Source organism: Otolemur garnettii, unplaced genomic scaffold (assembly GCF_000181295.1).
Source record: "Otolemur garnettii isolate 467f Iridium unplaced genomic scaffold, OtoGar3 scaffold00007, whole genome shotgun sequence".
In the NCBI taxonomy this organism is placed as follows: domain Eukaryota; kingdom Metazoa; phylum Chordata; class Mammalia; order Primates; family Galagidae; genus Otolemur; species Otolemur garnettii.
In genome coordinates this window covers 19691105-19706984 of record NW_003852402.1, presented here as the reverse complement: position 1 = coordinate 19706984, position 15880 = coordinate 19691105, and the positions used below count along the sequence as shown (strand labels likewise).

The 15880-nt window shown below is 40.9% G+C and overlaps 1 protein-coding gene across 1 annotated transcript in view; it reads right to left on the bottom strand.

The window, feature by feature from the left end:
• SLC5A8 (solute carrier family 5 member 8) overlaps positions 1-12381 on the bottom strand; it is a 43915-nt gene extending 31534 nt beyond the window's left edge. The window contains exons 1-3 of the mRNA XM_012801108.1: positions 12001-12381; positions 6839-6904; positions 4557-4608 (exon numbers count right to left, since the gene is read on the bottom strand). Of these exons, the coding sequence (XP_012656562.1) occupies positions 4557-4608; positions 6839-6904; positions 12001-12351 (469 nt within the window). The 5' untranslated portion in view covers positions 12352-12381. The remainder of the gene's footprint in view (positions 1-4556; positions 4609-6838; positions 6905-12000) is intronic.
• Between the last annotated feature and the right edge of the window lie 3499 nt (positions 12382-15880).

Here is a 15880-nt window from a genome sequence, read left to right as displayed (position 1 = left end):
CATTTTCTTAGTTATTGTGTTAAGACGTTTATATTCTACTTTTAGAAAGATTCACTTGTACCCTTGTAAGATAAACCATAGAGGTGATCCCTCCAATCACCCTCCCTCTCCTCCCCTCCCCCTCCCCCTCCCCATATTCTTAGGCTATAATTAGGTTATAGCTTTCATATAGGATTTTTTCTTTAAATTTCAGTTACTCTTGGAGGATAGTAAGGAAAATTGTTTATTATTTTAAAAACTCAAAGGGAAAAGTCAGACATTTATCCTACCCTGCCTATACAAACTATTTTACCAGGTAATTAAATATTTGATAAGAAGAAGTTTATCTTTATATAAAGTGTCCCATTTAATCAATGAAGAAAGAATAATAGATTTACAATAACCTATTTTATAAGCCCTAATGAAATAATAAACACAGAATGATCAATAGCTGCTAATACATTTTTTTTTAATTATATTCTGTGACTCTGGGAAAAAGTAAATGTGGAGATTGCCTATAAAATATTATTTCTAGGGTCAGGCACAGTGGCTCACATCTATAATCCCAGCACTCTAGGAGGTCAAGGCACATGGATTGCTTGAGCTCAGGAATTTAAGACCAGCCTGAGTAACAGTGAGATCCCTTCTCTACCAAAAAAAAAAAAAAAAAAAAGATGGGCATTGTGGCAGGTGCCTATAATCCCAGCTGCTTGAGAGGTTGAGTCAAGAGGATTGCTCAATAGGCATGGTCCACACCTATGGTGCATTTTACAAGGGTACATGTTAAGACTATAAATATCTTAACCCAATAACTAAGAAAATGTGGTAAAGTTTATGTTTACCTGTTTTATGAAAGTATTTCAAAGTGTATATAAACTCAGCACATTGTACCCAATAACTTCATTAATGTACACAGCTATGACTTAATGAAAAAAACAAAAACAAAAACAGAGGATTGTTCAAGCCCAAAACTTTGAGATTGCTGTGAGCTATGACACGATGGCACTCTACCCAGGGTGACAGAGTGAGACTTTGTCCTCCCCCCAAATAAAAAACTTCTAAAAAGTTGAACTGGAATCTGGAAATCTTCTAGATCTAACGACTATTAGTTGACAAGGAAATACAGAAGATTGAGGAACGTTAACTGACTCCACTGGGATGCAGTCAGCAAAACCAAGAACCTGTAAATTTGACAGAGAGAATAACTGTTTCTTCAACAAGTAAATTGCAATTTTAATGCGGAAAACAATAGAAGAGAGATTATAAATTTAAAAAGAATTTCAAAGAATCAATATATTTGGAGATTTTAACATTCCTCTCTCAGTAATGGATATAAGAAAAGAAAACTCAGTAAAGATATGGATGATGTGGCTTGGCACCAAGTGGCTAAGGTGCCAGCCACATACACCTAACTAAGGTGGCAGGTTCGAATCCAGCCCAGGCCCACCAAACAACAATGACTGCTGCAACCAAAAAAAATAGCCAGCCGTTGTGGTGGGCACCTGTGGTCCCAACTACTTGGGAGGCGGAGGCAGGAGACTCGCTTGAGCCCAGGAGTTGGAGGTTGCTGTGAGCTGTGATGCCACAGGGGGACAGCTTGAGGCTCTGTCTCAAAAAAAAAAAAGAAAGAAACTAGAAAATTTAAATTCAAACTAAGTAGGAGAAAAGAAAGGATAAACATCACAGCACCAATAATTGAAATAGAAAGCAAACAAAGACAATCAACAAAGCCAAAATAGCTGCCTTTGAAAAGATTCAAAAATCAGCAGAAGAAAGATAAATCAAGATGAAATGATAGGAAAGGTAGCTCCTCGTGAACTACACAGGTAGCAGCATGAAAGAATCTCAAAAAAAAAATTGTTGAACAAAAGAAATCAAGCACAAAAACATTTTATATGATTCTACATACATCAAATCTGAGAGGAGGGGAATCTAATTTATGGTAGTAAACATCAGAAAGCAGTTACTCAGGGTGGTAGGGGATTTATTAGAAAGAGTCACAAGAAAACTGTCTGGACTTGGATGATGGAAATATTCTTTATTTGGACTCAGGTGGTAGTTACATGATCGTACACAATCATTAAAACTCACCTAAGTTCTGTGAATTTTACTACATATAAGCTATCCCTCAATAAAAACTGGTTTTCAATTTTAAAAGCAAGAAAGAAAAATTTAAGAGATACCAACTAATTGCAACTACATAAATTTATTTGGATCCTAATTCTAACAAATGCTGAAAAAAAAACAGGGAAATCTGAACACTGACTTAATATGAAATTAAGAAATCAAGAAAATAGTATAATTATGTTTAAAAGTATATTCTTATTTTTAATGGACATACTGAAATACAGATGAAATGATTTAACATCTCAAGATTTACAACATAAGGTAGTGGGGAAATGGAGAGTGAATTAAAATTGACCATGAGTTCATAAATGTCAATGTAGGGTGATGGGTACATTAGGATTCAGGGCACTGTTCTGTTTTAGTATTTTCTTGGAGTTTTCTATAATTAAAAAAAGATGAAAATGCGGAAAGAAGGGAACACTTTTACGCTGCTGGTGGGACTGCAAAATAATACAACCTTCTTGGAAGGAAGTGTGGAGAATCCTCAAAGAACTTAAATTAGACCTCCTGTTTGATCCTTCAATCCCATTACTAGGCATCTACCCAGAAGAAAACAGTCATTCTATCATAAGGACATTTGCAGTAGATTGTTTAATCACAGCTCAATTTACAATCACCAAAATGGTGGAAACAACCTAAAGGCCCACCAATCCAGGAATAGATTAACAAGCTGTAGTATATGTATACCATGGAATACTATTCAGCCATTTTTAAAAATGGAGACTTTACATCTTTTATATTAACTTGGATGGAGGTGGAACACATTCTTCTTAGTAAAGTATTTCAAGAATGGAGCAAGATTCCAGTGTACTCAGTACTAATATGAAGCCAGTGGATGATCTAACACATACCGACATAAGAGAAAAACTCAAATCAATTCCAAGTGGGGAATGAGGGAGCAAGAAGAGGGGAGGAGGGAGGAGGAGGGGTGTGCTCCCACTTCATGGGCACAATGTTAAGAGGGTATGGCTCGCCCCTTGGGGACAGGACACAATTATAAGAGGGACTTTAGCGAACAAATGCAAACGGAACCTAATTCTTTGTACCCTCAATTAACCTGAAACAATAGAAAAAACCAGGTCTTTGAAATTTCCATTGGGTTGTTCTTTGTCTTTAAAAAAAAAAAAAAAAAAAAAGGTGAAAAAAGGAAAGATTGAACCTAGAGAATGTTAACATCCAATTCAGTAAACCAAGTTTTCATTGAGGGCTGTTCCCCACCAAGTGCTGTGTCTATGCCTGTGCCTACTTCCTGGTTCACAGTAAAATACAGAATTGACATTTTCATCATCAAATAAGTCTCCTCTCTTCCTACCTTACTCCCAGGGAGTGGCTGAAGCCTGATAAAAACGGAACCCTTGATTTCTTCACAGATTGAGTTCATGCTCTGATTATTCCCAGAACTGCACATAAAAACCCTAACATCTTTAATTATACTTAAAGCCCGTGGGTAAGCTATGAAGTTTCTAACGTAGCTCTTTTCTTTGACTCAGCTTTTGACACGATGTGGGTAATTCAGACATGGAACACACCCAGCATTCAGAGTTTAAGAGCACACTACATAATGGGATTCCTCTTTGTAAGGACACTGTGGTACTTTATAAATCTAGGTAGTAATTATTATCATCTCTACTGTAAAAATCAAGAAATTCGAGTGTGGAGTTAGCAGGCTTTGTCTTTGTTATCTTAACTCCAGGAACTGCGCCATCTTCTTCCATCAGAGTCCACTTGTCCATCTTACAAGGGAGTTTGAGATATAAACTCACTTTCGATAGATAAAAACCCAAAGAACATGGGGTTTCCCAGAGCCATCTGAACATATGGGCTGCATGAAACTTTGCCTCAATAAACTACCCCAGTCTCACTCCTTTTATCTGCCAAATCTAGAAATAGGGGTAATTTGTTGATCAGCACAATCTTCTTGGATGTGTTAGTCAGAATGCCACGGCTACTTGTCCTGTGGTCTCGAGGAGCAATCTGACGTTTCGAATCATACAGTTCTTTCTTCCACATTTTGGGCCATGTTGAAGTAGGGAGAAGAAAAGCTTCCTTCCCTGCCAGATTGTACAGTAGGCCTGAGCAGAATTACAGGGAAGTGTCCTGGAAATGAACTCCAGGTTATGGACACGAAGGAGAGACTGCAGTCATTCATGATTTAGACCTTAAGGGCTGTTCGTGCTGAAGGAGTGAGGAATGGCTGGGGGGTACATCCCAGAGAAGCACTGCCCAGCGAGATCTGCGCCTCCACTGGTCTACGGGCCTTTTAGAGCTATCCATCCTGAACCCAGAGAAGCTGGTGTTGACAATGAACCCGCTCTGCCCCCTCGTAAAGCTGGTGTAGGTTACTGGACACATTCCTCCATCTCCTCATCTCCCCATCTCCTCAAGGAGAGAGCTGTATTAAAAACGACCCCCAAAATGTGAGTTACCCAATTGGCAACTCTAAAAGGTACCTTGATTCAAAGCCAGTGCAGGAGCATAGATAACAATTCCAGTATACAGAATCTAGGCAGGGGGAGCGGGAGAAAGCCAAATTAATTATAAAATTCATTAATTGTATCTATGAATTACACACATCAATAAAATATTTTTTTCCTGTAACTTCAATTGTGAATTAAAAGAGCAATTTCTATATGCTTAATAAAATTTGTTTGTAACTTGAAACATGTTATTTAAATATTGTTGATTCTTTTCTCTTGTTTTGCGGGGGCGGTCATAGGTTATAAACATTTTTTATGACCCATGTTATGCAAAAATGCGAACTTCTTGTGTGGTGCTTAGTGCAAATGGTCACTGATCTACCAACTTGAGCTTGAAATCCATTTTCCTATGTAAAACAATTAGAAGAAAATAAAAAACTATTCATTTAAAAAGAGGATGGCCCCCTTAATCGTGTCTTTAAACTATTCTTAATCACTGCATAATCAATAGACAGTAAATAATGTGAAAATAGATTTTTAAAAGTTTCTATGTCCATAAATTAAACAAAAGTGTAAATTTTCACCAAAAAATTCTAAAATCCCCCCAAACTGTAGTCTACCTTTTTAATATTACTTATTATTATAACAAATATTTGTAGAACAGTGGGTAAGACAGATACAGTCTTTTTCTCAAAATACCATGTTTATTACATTTGATCTTTCAAATACTTCACATAGAAGCTAATTCTATGGCTAATTCCATAAAATGTATTGTAAAAGAACATACCATTTGCATGTTTGGTTATATCACATAGGTAAAGCTATGGCAGCCTTTCAAATGAGAGGCGCTGAAGCTCCTGTCCTTTTGCAAAGATAAACTAGCTTTCTACAGTGCTTATTCTATCTAAGTGAAAGATTTCAATACAGGACCATCGACCACCTTCTAACACCCTGTGGGCATTCCTAACAAAGCTCCAAAGAGGATCTAAATAGTTGGCGAATGAAGCCTACCAGGCTCAGCTATGCATCAAAAATCTCTACCAGACCCCCAAAGGCACCTTCCTTTAATACTGCAAGAGTTACACTTACAAATTTAAATTGCGTAATTAACAAAGATACGAAATGGAGTCGAGTGAAATAATTTACAAAGACACTGTGTCTCACCACAGCAAATACTAAGGCAGCTTTTGATTGGAGAAATGGAACTGTAATTGGGGATGAGAAAGAAAACCCTTTCCTCCACCTACATGACCAGACCCAGCCCTAAAGTCATTAACTGCCAAGAGGAAGATAGGTACAATGACATATGTCATGTCTATGTAATGACATAACAATGACCTTTACAATCTTTCAGCAGTCGGATGAACAGTGGGAAGCATTCTCTGTCACTGGCCACTTGGCAACTCCTCGCTTTGCCTTTGTGTCAATCAGAGCTATACACGCATATTCCTGAATTACTGGATGGAGCACTTGGCTTTGAAAACTCCTCCAGAGAAGCCGGGTGCTGTGGCTCACGCCTGTAATCCTAGCACTGTGGGAGGCTGAGGTGAGAGGATTGCTTGAGCTCAAGAGTTCAAGACCAGTCTGAGGAAGAGTGAGACCCTGTCTCTAAAAAAGTAGCCAGGCGTGTGACTGGAACCTGTATTACCATCTACTGGGGAGGCTTGAGCCCAGGGATTTGAGGTTGCTGTGAGCTGTGACCCCACGATACTCTACAAAGTGAGACTCCATCTCAAAAAAAAAAAGAAAGAAAACAAATTAAATTTAAAAAGATAAGAACTCCTCCAGAGCTCTTACAGTTCAATTTTTTAAAGAGCCCTGATTTTTAAAGTATGCTCTCAAATGAAGAAAATTACTTCCTACTGTCTTCCCATGTCACTTAATTTTTTCATACCTTTAATCAACATGTAGTAAAACTCCTGTGAAACATACAACTTGTTTTCCCTTTGTGAGAATTCCTAATTTCAGCTACTACAGCTCCCTCAAATATCTTTGTCATCTACAAATGCCCTTACTATCACCTGGGTGGAGGTGGAAGCAGGTGGGAATAAGGGACAAGTATGTTTTCCTAAGGCTGCTCAATCGATACAGCATTGAATATTCACTTAAATCATTCGGTTTTTCTAGGAAGTAAAGCATTTCTGGAGCACTGTTTAATAATCTTAATGAGTAATATTGCCTCGTGGCAAGTGTTTTTCCTTGTTTTTCCTCATTTTCAACATCTCTTTTTATCTTGCCTGTGTTTAACCCCAATGCCATGGTTAAAAACATTTTAGATAACAAAAGATAAAATAAATTAATGGAGAGCTACTTACTGTTTGAACAACGAAGAGGACTGTTCCACAGAGACGGACGTATTTATTAAATCGAAGCTCTAAGTACTGTTGCCAAAAAAGGAAAAATCGTTATTATGTGAATCCTCCGAACATTTTTTAGCATCACCTTAAGAAGTAAAGAGTTAGAAATTTAAGGCAATTTCATCACTGATTTGTATTCTGTATTTTTATTTTACTATGACTTGTATTTACAGACAGCAAACTAGACTCATGTTTTAGAGTTCAGTTCAACGGGTTTCAACACACAGGTTCATATAACTGTTGTCATCAGGGCACAAAACAGTTCCATCACCCCAAAAACCACCGTGAAACCCTAACAATCACTGATCCATTCTCCATCCCTAGTTTGGCCTTTTCCAGAATATTATACAAATAAAATTACATTCTATATTTTTAGAGTAAGCAAGCTATTATTCTCTTCTTTCTTCTGGTATCTACTCCCTACATTTCCCTTGACTCAAGTAGGGAATCAACTCTCTCTGATCGCCTGCAATTATGATGAGGTGCCCTGCCTCTACTGGCCAAGAGGAAGTCACATGACACCAGCAGGGCCAATCAGGTTGGCTCTCAGCACTTACTTGAATCTTAGAGGCAAAGTACAAAGAAAATGATTAGAGCAGACTGATCCTGACAGAGTGGCCTGAGAGGCTACCCTGGCTTCTGTCCTTTCCAAGGCCTTCTTGCTCAGCTTTTCACTCAGGTCTTTGAGCTACCCTCATGGCCAGTGTTTCTGTTTGTTTGTTTTCACTTAAATTACCAAGTTAGTTTCTGTTCAAAACCAATGACTGCCAATTTCTTCCACTCTCCTTGAAATCTGCTATACCTTATTGTAGGGGCTGCTTATCTCCTACATTATATCATACACTGAAATATAGGTTTTACAGAGTTAGAATTACAGAATTTCAGGGCTGGGGTCTAAGACACTCTTTAACATGAATATTATTACGAATCAGTCTTTTCATATAGCAGGGGAAAAAAAGAGGAAGGACAAACTGGCATTAGATAATAATCAGAAGAAAAGACATCTGATAACTTCACTCCATAACCGTGGCTAACATGGGGTATTTGCTGTGTGCCTCTTCTCAACAGCTCTGTGAGGCAGGTACCACTTAAGAGATTATGTTAGGGATGAGGACATTAGGACCCAGAGAGAATACCATGTTTGCAACCTAATACTTGGTTGGCCACAACACAAATTTAAAATCTTTGATGCCGAATTCCAGGCATATAGCCACATTATTCCATATATATCAGTAAACGATCTGACCATAAGACTCACTAAGCGAATAATGGCACTCACACATAGTAGGACCTCCAGAAATCACTGATGGGTGACAAGATGGGTCACCCATCGGCTTGTATCTCAGCACTTCAAACTCAGCACTCCTCTAACTGTGTGTTAGAGGAAGAATTTGAGGCAATAAGTGTCCAAACTCAGGTTGCTTCTCTACAAAATGAGGAGTATAATCGTAATTTTTTCTCTCTTACTGTGGGGTTTAGAGACTATCCAATGATATAAATGAATGGGAAAACGTCAAAAACTGTTTATTCAAAGGTAAAATTTTAAGAAGTTGGTGGCATCCAAATCCATGCACCTCAAGAAATTTGAATCTCAGTGAAGTACATGTGTCAAAATCATGCCAGGACATTTTGGAAGACCTTTTAGAAGACCGGAGAATTTTCTGAAGCCTAGACACAGGCAGTGTTATTTCTTCAGAGTTCTTTTAGTAAATCTCTATGAACTCCTAAACACATGAATGAACATGAATAAACACAGAATTCTTGAACTTCTAGGTACATGTATCCAAAGTGCTAGAGACTAAAAAAAAAAAAAAAAATCAAAGGTAAAAATGTAGCAAGTCGAACCAAGTAACTTTCATATATTAATTATTCCTCAAGATCAGATGATGCAGGAACACCTCTGTTTTAAACTCACACAAGACCAGCTCCAGACACAACCGAGAAATATAAGCCATTCTTTACTAGGCTACTGAAGACCTACCTGAAGACCTAATCAGAATCCCACGTCACTGCACAGTGGGCTTAGAGAATAGCTCTAGAATTTCCAGTCCAAACTATAGAGTGATGATATGTGCTTATAGGCAACCAAGATCCCTACCGGCCCTCAGAACTGTGAATAACTGAGGGACATGAAGGCTTCTGTGGATACTGATACATAAATAAATAATAAATAAACTCAGTTCAAACACAGATTGAGCTGGATCCAGACAGATCCTGAAGAAGCATTGGGTTCCAGTATTACACTTTTTGCCACACTAGTTGTCTAGAAATTGCTAAACACCTGTCAGGCTACCATTTTGAAGACAGTGAAAAATAATAGGAAAAAATGCTTGTGAATAGCCAATTTTAGCTAAAGAAATGTCAATAGGGAGAGATTTTGTACTTGACCAAGAATGTTATGGTATCTGTCATTGAACGTTGTACCATATATTCTATTTAAGTGGGCTCTACCTCTCAATGTAAAATGGCAAACAAAATATTCCACAAAAAAGTCTTTGCCATGGCCAAGTGCCAGGGTCATGGCATGTGTCCTAACTTCCCTGGCCCCGGTTGCCTGGCCCCTCTGCAGTATGCCCACAACACCCGGTGTCCTATAGTGCTTCCTTTGTTCTCTGTCCTTGTATAAGCCCTGCTTAGGGTTATAACGGACTCACCAGAACCTTCAGAAACAGCCCGGAGGCCGTGAGGCTTATGTCTACATGGCTTCACACTTCTTCTGTGTAGCTTAACTTACCCTGAGTCTCTTTGCCTGCAAAATGGGGCTCTGACAGTAACTCCCTGCTAAAGATTATTCTGTGTCGAGTCAGACGATGTATAAAAACCACGCAGTCCAATGCCTGCATGTATTATATTAAACATTCAATGAAATTTAGTGTTTTGCCATTTTTAGGTGGAACCACTGCTAACTTAGTCTCTACCGCTGTAAACGTGAGGGAATTCATTTCTGTTTGACTTAATGCTGCGGCCCCAGAGACACATAGGTCAATGATTACAAGAGCAGCATTCATTTGTGGGGACTAAAGTCCCCTCACCCGATTTTTAAAAACCTTTCAAAGTTTCGGAGTTGGTTAACTACAGATCAGAGCTCAAGGATTCAAATGCCTGCAGGTCCCATCAGGTCACCTACATGAGTAACAATGGTCAGATGTTCATACATTAACATGTTGGAATATTCCTTACATCCACTAAGAAATACATTCTCTTACGTATTTCTGGAAACAAGAATTCCCTTCCTGTCCATTTTCCCTTTTGTGTGTTTTTGATACAGATATAAATACAACTAAGGACTTAGTCACCATAACACAAACGCAATGGTAAGACCTCAGTAGAGAAGTTAATAGGGAATGAGAGCAGTGGCCATAAGCATTCCTGTGACCATAGAGAACATGGGTCTGTGGTCACCAGTCTTCTGAGTTTTCAAAAGATGTCAGAGTTGGCTGGGTGCGGTGGCTTACACCTGTAATCCCAGCAGTCTGGGAGGCCAAGGCAGGTGGATTGCTTGAGCTCATGAGTTTGAGACCAGCTTGAGCAAGAATGAGACCAGCATCTCTACTAAAAATGAAAACCTGAGGCAAGAGAATTGCTTGGGCCCAAGACTTTGAGACTTTGAGGTTGCTGTGAGCCATGACACCACAATAATCTACTAAGTGTGACAAAGTGAGACTCTGTCTCCAAAAAAAAAAAAAAAAAAAAAGTCAGAGTTAAATAATAAATTACTTTTTTTCCCAAAACAGTATCAGACTCAAAAAAAAAAAAAAAAATGACTGAGGACTGAATTTGGCCTGGGACATCCAGTTTGTCACCGCTGAGAAGAACAAAGAAATCCGTCGTGCTCTCTTCCGGGATGAAGACCCAGCTCTCCCAAACACAGTGACCAAAGCAAAGGGAAGGCAGTGCTGCCCCAGGGGTGCCTCGCCCGGGAAGACATCCCTAGAGCCCAGTCACAGTTTGTCACCAAGGCTTGTTGTGCCATTAGGGCTCTGTCCCCAGCACCAGTTGAACCAGCTTCACCAGGAAACCACCTTCCAGCGGCCCTGGGCTGGGGCTAAAACTTCCGTGAGTTGGTCCACAAAGCTGAGCAATCAGTGCCTGGGAGGAAGCAGACACTGCGGCCACTGAACGGCCACGTGGCTCTTTGAGCCTTCATCCCCCCACTCCAATACAATAGCTCTCTCACCCAACATTCATCTTTGCAAAGCTCTGTCCCCCAGACAACTTGAGCAAACTTGTAACCAGGGAGCCCGTGTACTACAGGAAAGATAGTTGTCCTTATTTATCTTTCCATAGAGAAGACGGGGCTGTTTGAGAACCTTATCGTCTAAGTTTCCTACTGATCCCAAGAAAACTACCTCCGCCTCTAGCAACCACTGCGATACTTATGGCCGACTTGCACTCGGCAGTTGCTATTCTGTGCTGGGCAGTGTTGTAAATGCCACACTTGGCGTCACCATTGCATCCTCCCAACAGCTTGAGATAGGTGTTGTTGTTATTCTTTTAGACATGAAGAAATAGGCATAAAAGGTTAAATAAGTCGTCCAGTATCACCCGGTAAAATCTGGCCTGAGATGCAGGCCCTGGGCCAGGAGATGCAGCCCCTTAACCGTCTGGGTGCCGGCCTCTGGTGGGAAGGGGGAGTGTGTGGAGGGGAGAGGAAGGCAGGCCAAGTTCTGCACCAGCTGTCCTGGAAAAGGGTATGGTGCTGGGGACGCGGGGAAAAAGGATTCATTCCAAGGAGGAGGAGCTGAGATTTGAATGATTTACCCTCCCCGCAATAAAAAGTTGTAAAATCTTTCCCCTTGACTGGGATTCAAAGATGTTAATGGGAGAAAAGACTTTCACCGAGCTGCCCAAACCACTCCGTTTACTTTGGAAGCCTCTGTTTTCACTGAGCTCAGGAGATAAATCCCCCTCACCTCCCAGCCCCACTCCCAGCCCTTAAAGGACACCTCTCCCCAGAAAGGAAGGAGGGAAGGGATGGGAGGAGGCGAGGTAGTACCGAGAGGGGAGCGCAGGTGATGAAGGGGACAGGGAGAGATTTGCGTGCGGCTCTGAGAGTGAAAATTCCTCCAGCAGCCTAAAGAGCCCCCTGCTCCGCCGTCCGGGCCACCCTCCCCCTTTACCTCGTAGGTGCTGGTCACTCCCAGTTTGTAGAACACTGGGAGGAAGACCTCGGCGCTGAGCACCACCGTCAAGAAGTAGGTGACGGCAAAGATGCTGAATATGGCCCCGAAACGGTAGACCTCCGCGGGGGTGCCCAGGACGGTGATCGCCGACATGAAGCTGGCGGTGAGGGACAGCGCCACCGGCACGGCGTTCATCCTGCGGCCGCCCATCAGGAAGTCCTTGGAGGTCTGCTGGCCGACCCCCGCGAAGGCGTAGTAGACGCCGATGACCGCCGAGATGACCAGCATGCCGGCGAACACCAGGTAGTCCCACACCACGAAGGTGCCGATCTCCCGCGGCGCGGCCATGGCCCCGCGGCTCGCTCCGGAGCCTGGCGCTGTGGCTTGGCCGCCGGCCCCGGTTCTTATCTCCGCGGGGCTGCGGGCTTCCCAGCTGGGGCTGCTCCCTGAGCCCACCACCGCTGGCCGCGCCCCTCAACCCGGGTCTGGGGTTTCAGGGGGTTCCCGCCGCGCTGCGCGGTCCCCAGGTGCGGGACTGGGCGGGGCGGCGGGGATGGCCAAGGCTCCGGGACGTCCCGCAGGTGAGAACTGGAGTCTGCAGCCCAGTCTGACAAACTCGCAGAGAGCGCAGACTTGAAGTGGCACCCCGAGGGGAAGCACCATTTAAATAAGGAGCCGACCGGTGGGGGAGTGTGGGACAAGGGCAATTGTCACGCCTTGATTTGAGCTTTCCAGTTCAGCAGTCCAGGTCCTTGCGGAAAGATGTGCCCAGAGGTTTAGATTGCCTTAATGGGTGACATGGGTTGATCTGGGTGACAGTCTGCAAGGAGCTGAGGTCCCGATATAAGTAAGCCATTATAAAGGAGAGAAGAAAGTCTGTACCATTTATTTCATAGCCTGTGTTTTTACTCAATAAACATTTCTGATCACCTACAGTTGTGGCACAAATGTCGTTGCTGTCACATTAATAATAATTCCTTCTGTTTAATGAGTCCTTAGGGTGTGATGTATACAAGCCCGGCACCTTTGACATTAACGTGATTCCAACTATTACTCTTGAAAAATGAATTGTCTCCATTTTTCTAATACGGAAACTGCTTTAAAATGCCTAAGTTCCCTTCTTGTAGAATATAAATGTCTTAACACGGTAACTAAGAAAATGCCGTGAAGGCTATGTTAACCAGTCTGATGAAAGTATTTCAAATTGTATATAAAACCAGCACATTGTACCCCATACTTGCATTAATGTACTCAGCTATGATTTAATAAAAAAAAAATTTTTTTTAAATGGCTAAGTCACTTGTCCAAGGAAATGGTGGAGCTTAAGATTTTTAATCTAGGTCTGATTTCAGAGCTTGTTTGCCTAATCACAGCGCTATGTGTATACTTTGTAGAGTCCTATGTGGGTACCTGTTCGATTCAGGTACAAATGTGCACACTTAGATTAAGACTCTTGAAAGCATGTAGGAAAGATCATTTCCAGTATCAGCCAGCACTCAGGACATCCTTTAAGTGGCTTTCCTTGAAATATTAGTACATGAGTCACACTCAGAACGTATTACAATAATTCTTCCATTCTCCTTCTAACATGGATACTCCAGCCACCCGTCCAGCTATAGGTCTGTTTCCCACTGCCCTTGTTCCTTTCCACACCTCTTTACAATTTACCAGTTGATCCGTGGTAAATAATCCGCAGAATGTAGTTAGTCCAGTCCCGTGAATGGAGAAAGCTATATCAGATCTTATTCTTTGTGAACGGGTGTTATTTTCATAACATTTTTCAGAAGGAAATAGGGAAATAGAAGTGAAATCCAGGTAATTTAATCGCACAAACAAATAGGTGGTTTGGGGTTTTGTTTCACCTGAACAAAGTGAAAATTACTGTAAAATACAGTGAAATTTACTGTATTTATAGATTGCATTGTATACACATAGTATCTATTTAAAAGAATACACACACACACACACACACACACGGGTGCCTGTAAAGCAACCTATAGAATAACACACAGAAGCATCCAGCTGAAGATCTTTCTAGGAACTGAATTCACCACTTATGGGAACTTCTTTAAAGCCAATAGTGCTAGATACAATAAAAAAAAAAAAAAAAAACTCATCTTCTTTCAGACATCTAGAGTTAAGAACAGATCTTCAGGTAGCTAGTGACCAATACATCCCAGTGGTCGTGTTAGAGGCAGAACAGCTTAGGGTTAAAGCTGTAGACTCTAAAATACATGACCTCCTGACTTTGCTACCTACTAGCTAAGATATCTTTGACAAATGCTTAATTCTTCCATGTCTTGGTTTCCTGTATCTAAGTGGGAATTCTTATCTCACAGAGTTGTAGGGGATTAAATGAGATCACACGTGAATAGACCCTGACACTAGTAAGTACTAGCATTGTCTGATTACCTTACAATTTATTGAGACTCAGGTTAGTGTAAATTATGGCTTGGAAGTACTGCTATTAGACACGGCCTATTTCCCTTTGTGAAATGTCACAAACTGTGTGTTTATACCCTATTTTTTTAGATCTTTCAGGTGTCCAATATTTGTCTTCAAATTGTATTTTCCAGAAGAAGGCTCTTTCTCTGAGCCTTTGACTACCTGAGGTGGCGCAGCTATTGTTTTCAAATAAAAGGAAAAAATTCAGCTGAGAAAATTCTTACGTTGCGATCTTTGGACTTTCAAAAAACTATAGGTATTTTTCTACTGCCTTTTGGCATTTCTTATTGGAGAGCTATCTGAGGACAGCGATTTTTTGTTTCCTCATAAATAACTCGCTTTATGGTTGAATGCTAACAGATTGGTTTTTCTTTATACTTGCATTCCCACATTTGGCCAGGATATTTCTAGAAGAGCCACCTTTTCCTCATCATCTAGAATGGTGAGTCCTTCCAATTTAAATAGTCAGGTGTTGTTTTTTTTTTTTTTTTATTTGCTGTTGTTGCTTCAATTACTCTAGTATCTTTCTCAGAAATCTATAATTCTTCAATAAATCTGTCTAGTCTTCTATAATTATTCTCTTGAATCTTTTTTTTTCCTTTAACCAGCGCAGCCTAAGAGGTCAACTCTGTCTTTCGTGTCACTGACTCTGGTGATGCTCTACTTCACTGCTCCCAATGTGGATGTGACTTCTGCTGTTCCATTTTAATATCACTGAATTTTAAAAAACAATCCCTTCCCTTTCATCTCTAAAGTCTTCTCACCTTTAAAATGCCTCGCAGTTTTCTTAATATTTTTTTAACTATAAGAGCAAAACAATATTCCCATTCCTTTGTCCCTCAGACGCTTTTCCTAGGACTTACGTGTCTATGGATGACCTTTCCGGCAATTATCTCAAATGAAAAAGTAAATTCCAGACTTAGTGTTTGCCAAAAGGCCGGTTATGTTGCTTCCCATCTTATGTCTCTTCTTTTAGGTTCTCACTTTTTCAACCAGATGGTGTGGCAGTTTGATACCTAACTTGCTATAACGATAATTAGATTTGCATTCTTAATGGCTCTGTTGGACAGAGATAGTACACATGTTTTCACCTGTCCCCACTGCCTTGTGTTCTTGCGCTCTCACCATGAAATACCATCATAGAAACCTTAAGTTGCAGTGTCTGTTGCATCTGAGGTTGTTCTGTCTCCACCCAAACTAGAGTACTTTTCTTGCAAGAACTACTGCTCCCAAGATTCACTGCGCATTCCCAGTTCACTCTACCCCCTACAGCATCCAGCAGAGGCTTCAGTGAGAGAGTACGTTCTCTGGAGGTGTCAGCCTCTGATTGATGGTATAGAGAAAGATGCACTTTGATGCCAATCACCCAAACAACAGAGGGCTGGCTGCCTCGTTTTTTCTTTTCTTTTCTTTTCTTTTTTTTTTTTTTTTT